Raw genomic sequence first — 15,644 nt, 5'->3', positions numbered from 1 at the left:
AATCCTGTTTTAGAATTTGTTCTATTGCAACACAAATATAAACTAGTCCCCTCAGTGTTTTATACCTTCATCGATACAATTTAGCCAAATTTTGTGCACCCTGTGAACGCCAAATCGTCTTCTTTTTTTATCAGATGTGGCTGGAAATCATGATTTTGGACTTCATCACTTCTCAATGATATAAATGCATATTCAGAGCAGAATTCGAGCGAAAGAATCTGCAAGACAAATGGAAGTAAAAATTGACTATTTACAGTTTACCATAAGATTATACATTTATTTACATTTTTTGTATTTTATCACATGTTTTTTTACAAGTTTCTTTACCACAATGGGAAGCTAAACTAAAAAGAGCCTTGTTTTGTTCCTTCATTGACACAATACAGGCAAATTTCGGATACCGTTTAAACTTTTTTTTTTTTTTATTGGAAGTGACTGGGAATCATAATTTAGAACATGATTACTGCTCATTGTGTTAAACTAATATGCAAATTCTACTCTAATTAATCTTATTAATCTAATGATATTTAATCTACTGATCTACTTAATTAATTCAGTTTATTCAATCTATTAGTCTATTTAGTTTTGTTTTCTATAGTTTTCATTTTATTTATATTTCTTTTCTTCTCCTTTTTGCTCTTCTCTCTCTGAGTATATATATATATATATATATATATATATATATATATATATATATATATATATATATACACATATATATATATATATATATATATATATATATATATATATATATGCCTATTTAATTAATTTCATAGGTATGCCCCCTCCTCTCTCTAAAAAAGACGCTGATGCGTGTGCTTGAATCAAGGCATTGCATATCAAGCCTGGCAATCAATCATCGTTTCACTATTATAAACAATGCCACGATAAATCATTTGATCATAGCCTACGGGTTTGACCCACTGGGCTTACAAGCTTGAAAAAGTAGTAGGCCTAATGTTCATAGATATTATAAAGGACTTGTAAAATAAAAATAGTAAACTAAATGTCTGGTGCGATTTTCTTATCAGTGGTAGAGTGTAACATCGGTTTTAAGTTTAGAGCATAATTATTCTTATTTGTTCGGATTTAAATTGGCTATTCTTATTGCCGAAAGTTACATACCAATCTGCAGTCCGTTCCAACATATATTACGTAATAAATGCAATCCACATGCTTCTTCTAAGATTTATTGACGACCCAGAAAGAAAAAAAACGCCATCAGCACTGTCCTCGTTTTCGTGAAAATGCAACCAAGGGTCAAAAGATCAGGACCTTAAGGTCGTCTTGGCAAACTTGAACGGCGATAGTTTCAAAAATGTAATTTGGCACGAATTAAAAACTTGAAAAAAAAATCTGGAGCTTCATTCTATGTATCAATTATATACATAGCTTTTATGATAGATATTCGTTCTCAAATATTAACCTTTTTTAGAGGAGGGCTGGGGGAAGGCATGCACGTGAAACTTCATAGGGGGTAGGGGGAGGGGTAAGGACGGCTATTGTTCTCATAAACGCGGCTTGATTGGTTCATATATAAAGATTTTTGAAGATATAGCCATTTTCTGGGGAGGGGGGGATAAAATGTCTTCAAACAATCAAGTGATCAGTGTTGATGACGGAATGAACTCTCAGACCTATACTCCCTTCCTAAAAAACAATGACAGTGTTTTAAAGATTACCCCAGTAATTTTTTTTATACTTCTCGTTCATCTCTTCTGTTTTGTGATTTTTAATTTTTCACCCAAAAAACATGCTCTCCTTCCCCAAAATGAATTCTTGCATCCGCGCATGTCTTTAAATAGTTATCACTTAGGGAGGGGGTTTATTACATATTCCCTTGTAAGCAAATTCTATTTTTGTATCAATTCGGAAGTAATCCCAGAGGAAATAGCTTTTGCGTTCTAGTTCGGAAAAGTGGGAAATATTTAAATGAAGCAAACACAGAAATTTCTTAGTGTTGTGAGGGAGGTCAACACTGAAGAATAAATCAATTTTAAGTCAAATAACTTATTTATGAAATAACTTACTTGTTTCATATAATATTTCACTTTATTACTCTTTTCTTGTCATGTTTACCCCAGCTTTAGTTTGAATGACGCCATCTTATTACAAAACATTACTACGTCTAATATACAGTGTTGCCAACCACTGATGTCCAAAAAGAGTGCAAATCAAGGTAAAAAAGAGTGATTTTCGCTCAAAAAAAGTACAAGCCAAAAAAATCGCACGCACACGGCTGCCAAAGCTCGCGCACCACCTCAAAGATATAAAAGAGTACATTTCAAATAAAAAGTGTTAAAGTTGGTAATCCTGTTCCTTGGGTCGATTATATTTCTGACAAAGTTTCCAACTACTTATATACAGACTGAATGAAAACCAACCCACAAAACGGTGATTTTCACTCTTCCACTTCTCTTCTGAGATAAAAAAAAGAGCGCATTTCACACGAAAAGTGTGCAATTTGGCAACCATGCTGACATATCATTCATTTTATATTGTATTCTTCATAATTAAACAGTCATGGGTCAAATTCAACAGTCTTTATAGCCTATTAACGCTCTTTCGCACCAATACTTTGTTAGGCTATCCGTAAAATGAAGAGGAAATACAAACCTACTCGAAAATTTCACAGCGCTACAGCAGATGCTGTCGTACTATTAGAGCAATCCTCTATATAGTATATAAGTATAGAAAATAGTCTAGATGATAAACTAGAACCTTGCTTTACTCCTTTATTACTTTCAGTTACCACTGAAAATTAGGTAACACTCGAGAAGTGAAGTTTGGTTATTGTCAATGAATTAAAACAAAATCTGATGAAAATATAATACTTTATTAGCAAAATTGTGAAAACTACAACAAGGAATTAGGGAAGGGGAGCCCAGAACGCATTATATTAAATACATAAACTAAACTAACCGAATCAAAATACCAACTAAATATTTAATTAAAATATAGTCACTATTTTTTCCAGTAAGTCGGAGCTAATTGTCTGGTAACACCGGGAAAGCGGGTAGTGTCTCATGTTCGCGATCCAAATTTTCGAGTGTTTCTCTTATAATACTTAAGTACCAAAAATGATCTTTCTACTTCAACTACTGTCCTAACTTCGCTATTCATAGCTGCTAATATCTTAGCAATTCTTTCTACAAAGTGGTCCTTACTGTAGCTTTCTTTTAATGGGGACCTCCTTTACTCTTTCTTCATCGAAAGCTTTTTCGAGATCTAGAGAAGCTATATATAATTTAGTTTGTTTGTATCTATCATGGACGTAATTTGCTATGGGGCAGGAGGCAACTTCTCCCTCCAGACACCAGTTTGCCCTCCCCCCAGACCACAGTTTGCCCCCTCAGCTGAAGTTTAGTTTCTTCAAAAATTTTGCTAAATCTAAGATAAGCCTGAATAATTCAAGCATCCAGAGAAAGGTGTCAGTTTTATCTAATATATCTTTGCCTTTATGGTACTGCATGGCTCATTTTTTCCATTTTCACTGTCATTTTCACTTGATTTGGGGAAACAGGCTCCAACTTCCCCTCACCATTCTAACGAAATTACGCCACTGCCCTCTAGCTTTTTCTTATCAACATATCTATTTGATTTTGTTTATTCTTCCACTCCATTTCAAAAACCTGTCTGAAATATCTATCATTTTCTCCTGCAAAGCTAGTCATTTATCTATCTAGTTACATAACATGTTACAAAAAACTTATCAGTACTATCCATCATACTATTAGTCGTGTCATCGTTATGTACTAACTTTTCTTCTTCCTTGTGTGAAGCCACTAAAATAGTTATTGACCATCTCTTAGGCCAATGTGATTGGCTAAAAAATGCTGAAAATAATTTTCTTTTTACCATATAATTATTTCTTGATTCCTCTTTCATACTTTCATCTGATTTCCATTTACCCCTGGCGCCGTTTCTCCCTTCCTTTTTTCCATATTTTTACTCTCATTTACCTCCCTAATCAGCTTTGAACCCTTCTCATTCATCGGTAAATCCATAAATTCTTCCAAATTAACGAACTTCTTCTCCAATGTTTCATCCACTCAAGTGTTTTCACAACTGCCCTCTAACCATTCAGCCTTGCCTTATCAAACACATCCTTAGACCTTTTTTTAACATAATCTTTATTTTTCTCTTAATGGGTTCTCTATATTCCTTCCTTTTTTTCATAGTATATTTTATAACGCCCCTCGTACTTTTCCTAGGCAGGCTATTCTCTAAACTCTTGAAGTTTCTATCACTCTTCTTACACAGTACTCACAGATGTACTTATGGGTAAGACCCATTGAAGAAGAGCGGAAAATAAAAATTAAACGGCTTGGGCTGTTGGCCTAGCCGTATTTAGTGGGACCAAAATAAATAAAGCACCGAAACAATAGTGGCGTTTATTGAAATGGGAGTGGGGCAGATGGTCCCCCTTGATTTTAAAAAATGTTTTTTATTGTATTTCCATTGAAAACACCCTTCTTTTCTTAAAAAATACTTTAACAGTATAATTGCCCCCCGCCCTAGACTTTGAAAATTGTATTCCCTGTTTATTTTCGTGAATTGGTGCAATTATGAAACAAAACTATTATAAAAGGAAGTCATGGAAACTAGTGAAAGCAACAGGAAAGTAAATAATGAAATCAATGCGAAAAGAAAGAAAAATCCAAAAAGAGAAAGAGATATTAAAAATGATATTTTAAACGAAAAACGAAAATTATGAAAAGAAGGGAATAAAAGTACGAGATAGATTAGGCTCATAACGTAAACGTTTTCTTATGGTCGGGGAATATTCGTCTAAAGGGCGAACCCAAATTAATTTATGAGGACTTCTTTAAGTTTCAAGAGGCAAAATCTGCTTAGGCTTGTTTTAGGCATGCACGTACCCGCATATTTATAGAGAGGAGGCCCGAAAACAAAAAAGCGAAAAATTGTGGAAAGATAGGAAACAATTAAGAAAATTATAAACCTCCTGAGATTCGATGAAAAAAAATTGGTTTGGATCCATGCCTGGTGTACATTTGGCATCATATCCATATCTATTTGTTATATGTACTAAGCTTAGTTTGTGAATACTGATCGGTGTGGTCTCTCCTTAATGGGTAGACACCAAGCGAATTCTTGGTAATTAGAACACGGTTAAACATCTGACATCCGTGTACATACAAAGGATGCCGATTTAGCAAAACTCGATTTTGCTTTTATTGGTAATATATTTAAGGGTATTATTAAAGTGTTATACCACGCGTAGCACTCCCCTTTTCGGTATAGAACAAAAGGGTAGCGAGTAGATAAGAAATGTATTGCCAATTGAGCGTCTTGTGCCAAACTAAGAAAGTTAATCTTTTTCTTTTGAGTATAATAAGATTCTATTGTACTATGTATTTGCCAAATACTGCTGCATTAACGAACTATTTATGACAAGAAAATGAGAAGAAAGGCATGCAGGGACAATCTGGTATTTACGTGTATTTTGGAATATTGGGATAGTTACGTTGTCAACTTTCTTTTTTGTCAAAAATTTACTACTTTTGATCTATGAGACCCAAGCAATTACCCAAGAATTTATTTCCGTGTGGAGAGGCTAGTAAAAAAAATAGTATGGGGGGTTAAAAAGAAAATAGTAGAGGTTAATAATAATCTGATTTTGATGATATTCAATTTAATTCATATATGAATCAAACTGAATATCATCAAAATCACCAATATCAAGCTGCAGCTTCAAACCCATTTTTATCTAGATTAAGTACCAGTTATAAAAAGTTTATATCTATATTTTCAGCAAGAAGTGCCCGAAAATTCAAGAATATTAAGTTTTTTTGGGAGGGTAGGGGTCAAGTCCCTAGGTCCTTTCTGGGTGCGTCCCTGACCAGACCACTTCCCCTAGAAAATCTTCTAGCCAATTTGGATCTTGAACACCTATGACACTTACCGTATCCAAACGTAACGAGATCAAGGATAACTTCCAGGAAAGAGCAGGGGGGCAATATCCCTTATCATAACAAAATACTTATGAAATACAAAACTTTATATAATTCAGAAGAAATGTGGCACTTTTTTGGCAAAAAGATTTCTTCAAATCTTGGCTCCCTCTCCCAGAAAAAGGCTCTGAAGGCCTGCCGCCACAGAAAAATGTGCTTGGGTATACTTGAAATAAACCTTGTTTTTAACCTTCGAAGTAATAAGACACTCGAAAATTTATAAAATAAAGTATTTTTACGAGGCATTTAATCCAACACAAAATCTGTGAAGGAATAGACTAAATTAAATCTTGCACATCAGTTTTTAGAGTTTGCGAGCTGTGGTAATGTGTGAAGGAATCGGAATGCTCCCACTCAACGATTCTGCGCACTGACTAACTGTCGCAGGTGAGAATAGAGGGGTATATTTGGACACAGGTAGAAAACGAGTAAAATCTCTCTCTCTCCCTCTCTCTCTCTCTCTCTCTCTATATATATATATATATATATATATATATATATATATATATATATATATATATATATATATATATATATATATATATTTATATGTATACATATATATATATATATATATATATTTGTATGTATACATATATATATATATATATATATATATATATATATATATATATATATATATATATATATATATATATATATATATATATATATATATATATATATGAAGAATATAGGGGATATCTTTGCCTCCAGAGGCACCCAGGGCATAAGTAAGGAGCCACTAATCTTTCCGCAAGTTTGCTGCTGTCAGTATATCGTCCCACTGAGGATTGAGTTGTTTATATTTCACAGATCTGTCTGGTACATTTGCTGCATTGTGTTTCTGAGTCTGTGGCATGTACCCGGATGGTTGTGAGTGGAGCGCAGCATTCGGTAGCCAAAAATAACATGCTAAAAATTGTATAGTTAACATAAACTTTAAGGAAAATAGACATAGATACGCCTTTTTATTTAGGCACAAGAATAGGAGACTTGATTAATGAAAGTCATTGATAAATAATTTCTTGACCTGATTTTTGCTAGTGATAATGCACCTTATATTGAGACATTCTTCAATTTTACGATAAATAATTTTAAGGAACGTTGGACTTGAACATTATCTTACAATATTCTAAAGATATTAGGAAAATAAAAATGGATGTTTTTTTCAACGATATCCATATTTGGTTTTGTTCTTTTATTTGTAATGTCCGTTTGGACGGTTCTTTGACTGATTAGAAACGTGTTTTTATTCACTTGAATGATTTCAGGATTGATCCTGGCGTTAATTGGATTATTGATTACGACTGCCTAGAACATATTGCTTATATTAAATGAGACATAACTTTACGAGCATTATTTGTTTTCGTATACTAATCTATTAGCTTATACAGGAATTAAAAGGAAGAAATCACCATCGGTGGGAGTCATACCCACGACCCCTGGTATATAGCCAAAATTTCTACTCGGGGACTGAAGGTCCATCCACAATGAGGCTTTACTGTTAACAAAAATTAGCCATTGCCAATTTGAGCTAATCAGATTTTTTGCAGAATTTTCTGATTGGCTAAAAAATTCTGTGAAAAATTATATATGATTCAAATTAGCACTAGTTAAACCTTGGCTTTAGTAAAATCTGATCGTGAATGGTCCTTAAAACATACTGGCGGGATTGGTGGGGGAGGCGGGGGGACCCTGAGTCCCGCCAAGATTTTTACTGGCGCCTTCTTAGCCTATTTATTTTCTCTTTTTAAGAATAAATTTGTTAATTTGGTCGATTATTGGAACCTTTGTCTCATTGCCCCTCCCCCAAGATTTTGCTAATTGGCGCCCTTGTCACATCGGTTCTCCCACAAGACTTTGCTCTAAATCCACCCGTAACTAAATCCAGTAGCTCCTCATTTGTCATGGATATTAATTGGCAAAATCACAAAAATCATCACCCTAATTGACCTTCATCCAAATTTTGCTAATAGATTGAAATTTACCAAAAATTTTACATTATTCTGCCTTTTTTATAAATAGCATCAGTCAAATTCGGTCTTTTAATGGTCAGTTTGAAGTAAACTCACTTCAGTTGGTAGCACTCAAAGTTGTCAAACTTTCTTTTATATTTTAGATGCATGCGGTCTATCAGACGTAGCCCACATCGAAAACCTTCAAGAGAAGTCCCAGTGTGCATTGGAGGAGTACTGCAGGAGTCAGTATCCAAATCAGCCAACTAGATTCGGAAAACTCCTTCTGCGATTGCCATCATTGAGGACAGTCTCCTCTCAAGTAATATTTTTGTCTTTTTGGTAGTGAATAGAAACACGGCTCATACTACTACTTCTGCTAATAACAAATTATGGCAGCACCAAGCCACATGAGTTCAGACTGAGTTCTTTACTTTAAAAAGTAAAGTTTAGAGAAAGAGTCAAACTTTAGCGTAAAGAGCGGGATGTTGAGGAGGGAAAAGCCCCTTTAATACACGGAGTAATTTCTGTTCGATTTAAGTTTTAATGTGACTCCTTACTCTCAGTTAAAAAACTTGTTTTTTCATTTAATTTTTTACATAGGTCCGACGATAATGTATGTTTCTTTTTGCTTAAGTCAAAGTTTTGGACTTTGACTTAAGAATTAATTTGTAATGAATAAAGACAAGGCCAGTGGAGTCAACTGGGGGAGAGAAACTCCTTCCGTGATTTGCTTTGCATGCTAGATTCTGAAAAATATTCTGTTTTGGTATTTCATTGAAAAACGGATTTTTTTGGTATTTTCGTTGACTAAATTCAACGATTTTTGTATTTTCAACAAAAAAAGTTAAAAAAAACAAGAAAATTTACCACCTGATTTTGAAAGTACATTTGCCGCTCCCCCCTAATTTTCATAGATTAATTCTACTGAACTTATTTCTTCTTTGTGTTTTAATTCTGCAACACTGTACAAGTTTGTTTTGTAAAAATTCTGAAAAATTTCGACACTGATTTCATCAAGAATGAATTAATTTTTATGTGACTTATCTGTCTATAATTTAACATACATATTTTACTGACATAAAAACCAACTATTAGCAATATCACCCACCTTTTCCTACCAGTGCATGGGTGATGCATTTTCTAATTAAATAACAAAACTTCTTTATTTGCGAAAATCTGTTGTGTTTTTACGTACTGATAGGTCAGTAATATACTGTCAACAACAATATATAATGAGAGTCTTCAGTTTTGGTGAAAACGTTTTCAAGTGAATAAACCTGAAAGGTTTACTTTGGTTTCTCATTCATTTTTACCGTTTAACATGAAAATAGGCAAGTATTAGATTTATACCGAAGCCGGATCTATGGTAAATTCTAGGGGGGAGGGGAAGTGTGAAAAAGGCACAAATAATTGACAAAATTGACAAGTTTATTTAAAAAAACAGTAAAAATCTGAAAAATGGAATGAGGGCACCGGAAAAAATCTTGGGAGAGGTGGCCCCGGCCTCATCCCTCATAAATACTAGAATCAGATACAATAAAAAAGAAATTTCAAACGTTTATATAGATCTTGCAAACTAGCATAATTTTTAAAGGTTATAATTTTAGAAGTTTTGTGGGTACTGTAATATTTTATGTTCTCTTCTTTTTTTTGGCTAAAAGATGGTGTTGTTGCATATTCTTTTTCTCTCTTCTCTTTTTGTTTCCGGTTCTACCCATAGGCCTACATGATTTTTTCCTTTAGTTCTCATAATACAATTAACTTTTGCATTTCTTTTTTAATAATGTTTAGGCCTCCCTCCAATCTTTCGAGCTAGTCTTTTAGGCTTTATATATATATATATATATATATGTATATATATATATATATATATATATATATATATATATATACTAGCTGTTGGGGTGGCGCTTCGCGCCACCCCAACACCTAGTTGGTGGGGGCGCTTCGCGCCCCCCCAAGCCCCCCCGCGCGCGTAAGTCGTTACGCGCCATAATAGTTACGCGCCATTGTAGTTGTGTCCCTATGTCCCACCTGTGAATATATATATATATATATATATATATATATATATATATATATATATATATATATATATATATATATGGTTTTAACTACGTAAAACTTGCGAATATACAACATTCTTTGCTGTCCCATTGTCTTTGCATATAAATAGATTGTCAGGTTTACCGACTCTTGAACATGCAACATATAATGGTCCATGGGAAAACAATCTGTATTCAGATCTATACCTCATGATTCTAATGATTGCCCTTGAGCTTTGTTGATGGTGATTGCTAATCGACCATTCCCTGTCCCGGTGTCCCGGTCGTCATTTACATCCCCCTGTTTCCCCCGGTGTCCCCGTTGTAGTTGTGTCCCTGTGTCCCGGTCGTCATTTATATTCCCTGTGTCCCGGTCGTCATTTGTATCCCGGTGTCCCAGTCTGTATATACATTCGTTTTTTAGTTTTGTTTTTCTCCTTTATTTTTTTCCTTTTTTTTTCTTTTTTAGCTTATTTAGATTTTTAGATTTTTTAGTTTTTTTATTAGTTTTTAGTTTTTTTTTTCTTTTTAGTTTTTTTGTCCCGGTCGTCATTTATATCCCCCTGTTTCCCCCGGTGTCCCCGTTGTAGTTGTGTCCCTGTGTCCCGGTCGTCATTTATATTCCCTGTGTCCCGGTCGTCATTTGTATCCCGGTGTACCGGTCTGTATATACATTCGTTTTTTAGTTTTGTTTTTCTCCTTTATTTTTTTCCTTTTTTTTTTCTTTTTTAGTTTATTTAGATTTTTAGATTTTTTAGTTTTTTTATTAGTTTTTAGTTTTTTTTTCTTTTTAGTTTTTTTGTAGTTTTTACCTTCTTTTTAGTTTTGTTAATTTTTTTTTTTACTTATGTCCTGGTCGTCATTTATACTCCCTGTGTCCCGGTGCTTTGTTGATTGCTAATCGAACATTCCTTTTGTCCTGGTCGCTTTCTCTTTGAGTGTCGTCATTTATTTTTTTATTTTTTAGTTCTTTTAGTTTTTACCTTTTTTAGTTTTTTTTAGTTTTTTAGATGAAAATTTTTTTTTAGTTTTTTCCTTTTTTTCTTTTTAGTTTTTTATTGGTTTTTACCTTTATGTTAGCTTATTTTTCAGTTTTTTCCTTTTTTTTAATTTTTTTTTATTTTTTATTTTTTTTAGTTTTTTACCTTTTTTTAGTTTTTTTAGTTTTTTAGTTTTTTTAGTTTTTTAGCTTTTTTACTTTTTTTATTAGTTTTTAGTTTTTTGTAGTTTTTGCCTTTTTTTAGTTTTTTCAGTTTTTTTTTTAGTGTTTTATTGGTTTTTACCTTTATTTTAGCTTATTTTTCAGTTTTTTCCTTTTTTTTAGTTTTTTTTAGCTTTTAGTTTTTTTAGTTTTTTACCTTTTTTTAGTTTTTTTAGTTTTTTTAGTTTTTTAGCTTTTTTATTTTTTTTATTAGTTTTTAGTTTTTTTTGTAGTTTTTGCCTTTTTTTTAGTTTTTTAGCTTTTTTATTAGTTTTTAGTTTTTTTTGTAGTTTTTGCCTTTTTTTAGTTTTTTTTTAGTTTTTTAGCTTTTTTATTTTTTTTATTAGTTTTTAGTTTTTTTTGTAGTTTTTGCCTTTTTTTAGTTTTTTTATTAGTTTTTAGTTTTTTTTGTAGTTTTTGCCTTTTTTTAGTTTTTTTAGTTTTTTAGCTTTTTTATTAGTTTTTAGTTTTTTTTGTAGTTTTTGCCTTTTTTTAGTTTTTTTAGTTTTTTAGCTTTTTTATTTTTTTTATTAGTTTTTAGTTTTTTTTGTAGTTTTTGCCTTTTTTTAGTTTTTTCAGTTTTGACGTCACCTGATCCAGTTTTTTTAAGGTGACGTCACCTGATCCACACATCCACAGACAGACAGACAACTTATTTTTATATATATAAGATATATATATATATATATATATATATATATATATATATATATATATATATATATGTATATATATATATATATATATATATATATATATATATATATATATATATATATATATATATATATATATATATATATATGGTAATACCAATATATAGTTAGCCTTTTTGGCTTTGGTGGGGGAGTATCGTTTTATTTATGAAGTTTTAAAGTTGGCACAAAAGCCGATGATTGTTACTTAGCAAAGAAAAATAATTTGAAAATATTGTATCGCAACTAAGCATAAAGAAAAAGGTTCCGGATAACAAATCACACAATGAAACAAAAAAATTGTAGTATTATGAATTAAATTAAATAAAAAAAAGTTTTTAAATGAAAGTAAGGAGCGACATTAAAACTTAAAACGAACAGCAATTACTCCGTATATGAAATGGGTTGTCCCCTCCGCGTCCCACGCTCTTTACGCTAAAGTTTGACTCTTTGCAACAATTCTACTTTTTAAAACAATTAAAAACTTTAGCGTAAAGAGCGTGGGACGCGGAGGGGACAACCCATTTCATATACGGAGTAATTTCTGTTCGTTTTAAGTTTTAATGTCGCTCCTTACTTTCAGTTAAAAAAACTAGTTTTTTTTTATTTAATTTCTGAACGTTTTTGAATTAATGCATGTTTGATTTTGGCTCTCCGCACATAAATTATTGAAATGAAATTAGTATATTAATTTTTTTTTTTTTTTTGGCTAAATGGCTTTCTCTTAGTTTTGATCAGACGATTTTGAGAAATAAGGGGTGGGGAAGGAGGCCTAGCTGCCCTCCAATTTTTTGGTTACTTAAAAAGGCTACTAGAACTTTTAATATTCAACGAACGTTTTTATTAGTAAAAAATATACGTAACTTAAGAATTAACTTACGTAACCAACTTTTATGTTCTTATATTTTTATTATGTGTACGAGGGGGTTTGTACCCTCGTTAATACCTCGCTCTTTACACTAAATCGTAAGTTTTGTCCCAACTCTTTAAGAATGACCCCTGAATCAAAAAGGCCGTAGAATAAATAGTTGAAATCACTAAAAATATTTTAGCATAAAGAGCGAGGTATTTATCTCCTCCTAAATACCTCGCTCTTTATGCTAAAGTATTTTTAGAACCCCTCATATGCGTAATAATCTCTGTTCGTTTTAAATTTCAATGCTATTCCTTACTTTCATTTGAAAAAACGTTTTCATGTTTATTTTTTCATTGTTTTTAATACAAAATTCCACATTTTTTAGATAGGAGCTTGAAATTTTTGCAATAGAGTTCTCTGATATACCGAATGCGATAGTGTGATTTTCGTTAAGATTCTATGACTTTTAGGGGATGTTTCCCCCTTTTTTCCAAAATAGGACAAATTTTCTCAGGCTCGTAACTTTTGATGACAAAGACTAAATTAATTGAAACTTATATATTTAGAATCAGCGTAAAAATTCGATTCTTTTGATGTATCTTTTAGCATCAAAATTCCGTTTTTTAGAATTTCGTTTACTATTGAGCCGGGTCGCCCCTTACTACAGTTCCTTACCACGAACTGTTTGAAAAGAAAATAATTCGGCATTTCGGGGCTTCTGACATTATTACTCCTTTGCGGAAGTTAGGCTCAAAATTGAAAAAGGATTATATTTTTTCTCTGGGCCCCTTCCACCTCTTAGTTCGTTTATTTTCCCGTTAGTTTTCACCTGTTTTCGCTTGATTGTTGTGTTATCTCTTAGCAGTTCTTTCGTTAGTTGAGTTATGGTTGTGGTATATATGTTTTATCGCTCGTATAGTTGTGTTATTTTCAAATTATACTCCATAATAGAGAGGCTCCGAACACCCAGCATTGTATGTTAAGCTCTTAATTTGACGTTTTTTTCTAACGTGACCACATTCGTCCTGCGCCCTTTTCATTGAATTTTTTCCCCCATGGCATATTTCTCCAAGGAAAGATCCTCCCATATAGCCCCCTCCCTCAACCCTACCCCCAAAACCAAAAAAAAATCCCCCTGAAAACGTCTGTACACTTCCCAATAACCATTATTATATGTAAACACTGGTTGAAGTTTGTAACTTGCAACCCCTCCCCCAGGGACTGTGGGGGAGTAAGTCATCCCCAAAAACATAGTTATTATGATTTTCGACTATGCTAAACAAAATGGCTATCTCAAAATTTTGATCCGTTGACTTTGGGAAAAAAATGAGCGTGGGAGGGGGCCTAGATGCCCTCCAATTTTTTTGGTCACTTAAAAAGGGCACTAGAACTTTTCATTTCCGTTAGAGTGAGCCCTCTTGCGACATTCTAGGACCACTTGGTCGATACGATGACCCCTGGGAAAAAAAAAACAAACAAAAAACAAAAAACAAACAAATAAACACGCACCCGTGATTTGTCTTCTGGCAAAAAATGCAAAATTCCACATTTTTGTAGATAGGAGCTTGAAACTTCTACAGTAGGGTTCTCTGATACGCTGAATCTGATGGTGTCATTTTCGTTAAGATCCTACGACGTTTAGGTGGTGTTTCCCCCTATTTTCCTAAATAAGGCAAATTTTCTCAGGCTCGTAACTTTTGATGGCTAAGACTAAACTTGATGAAACTTATATATTTAAAATCAGCATTAATATGCGATTCTTTTGATGTAGCTATTGGTACCAAAATTCAATTTTTTAGAGTTTTGGTTACTATTGAGCCGGGTCGCTCCTTACTACAGTTCGTTACCACGAACTGTTTGATAGGGGGAAATTACAATAAGAAGAAAAATCAAAGAAAGAAGATTTACAAGTATGTTGGCATAAAATATTACAGTAATTTATTTTATATTATATTTGAGGTTTTGTGTGGTCTTAAACTATTTTAATTCTATTGGTCTTAGATAATTTTATAGCTTTTTTAAAATTTCAAATAAATCTTGTTTTTGTGAGTAAAAGGCTTTAAGCAATCTTCTTAATTCATGTGTGATTTTCTTGTTTAAATTTGATTATTTTTTTTTTCTGTCTAAAAAAGAGTTAGATTTTTCTTATCTTCAGTTGTTTGTCTTATATTTTGATATTCAAACCGATATTCAGTTGGTTAAAGAGAATTTCGCCAGTCGGGTATCAAAAGGTCGTATCTTCATAATGTAAATTTTCAGAAGAGCAAAAGAAAGTCACAACTTTTTTATTTGGCCTCCGATAATCGTAAAACAAAAAAGGTTGATATGTATTGATTTTACATATCAATCCATTTTTGTTATACAGTTATCGGAGGGAGGATAAAACATTTTTTAGGTGGTTAGGGGGTTTGAACCCCCCCTCAAAATGTTTGTCCGAATCTCAAAAACGCAACAAAAATGAATATCAAATTTTTTATGCGTTTTGTTGAAGTTTTCTTTGTACCCCCAACCAAAAAAATCGTTTTTAACCCCCCCCCCCCCCCCGCAAAAAATCCTGGATACGGCCCTCTACCCGACTGAAGATTTTTTAAATGACGGGTAATTTGATTTTTATTGTTAGGGAGCATAAAAAGGGCTATTTTGAATATTGTTTCAGATATTTTGTTATGACCGAGGGTAGTAGGGAGGAAGAGGGGTAGGGAGGGTGTTTTATGGGTGTGTTTTGGAAAATATATTTTTGTCGGAGTCTGGTATGCTGTTTGGCTCTTTTAGTTTTTTATTAATATTTTTTTTATTATTGATTTAGAGTTGATGAAACTAGCTAGTATCATATGCTGCACGTCAGCAGAAACGTCATTTTTTTTTCATAAGCTCAGTGTTTGTATTTTGCAAAAATTGTTTTTCTGTT

General features: G+C 32.6%; 1 protein-coding gene across 3 annotated transcripts in view; it reads left to right on the top strand.

Moving 5' to 3' along the window:
* Positions 1 to 15,644, top strand: part of LOC136039759 (steroid receptor seven-up, isoforms B/C-like) — a 126,125-nt gene that overhangs the window by 107,182 nt on the left and 3,299 nt on the right. For all 3 annotated transcript variants that reach the window (XM_065723615.1, XM_065723613.1, XM_065723614.1), the window contains exon 6: positions 8,101 to 8,258. In XM_065723615.1, the coding sequence (XP_065579687.1) occupies positions 8,101 to 8,258 (158 nt within the window). The remainder of the gene's footprint in view (positions 1 to 8,100; positions 8,259 to 15,644) is intronic.

The sequence above is a fragment of the Artemia franciscana genome, chromosome 20, assembly GCF_032884065.1.
Source record: "Artemia franciscana chromosome 20, ASM3288406v1, whole genome shotgun sequence".
In the NCBI taxonomy this organism is placed as follows: domain Eukaryota; kingdom Metazoa; phylum Arthropoda; class Branchiopoda; order Anostraca; family Artemiidae; genus Artemia; species Artemia franciscana.
Note: the sequence above shows the minus strand (reverse complement) of the source record. Positions and strands in the feature narration are given on the sequence as shown.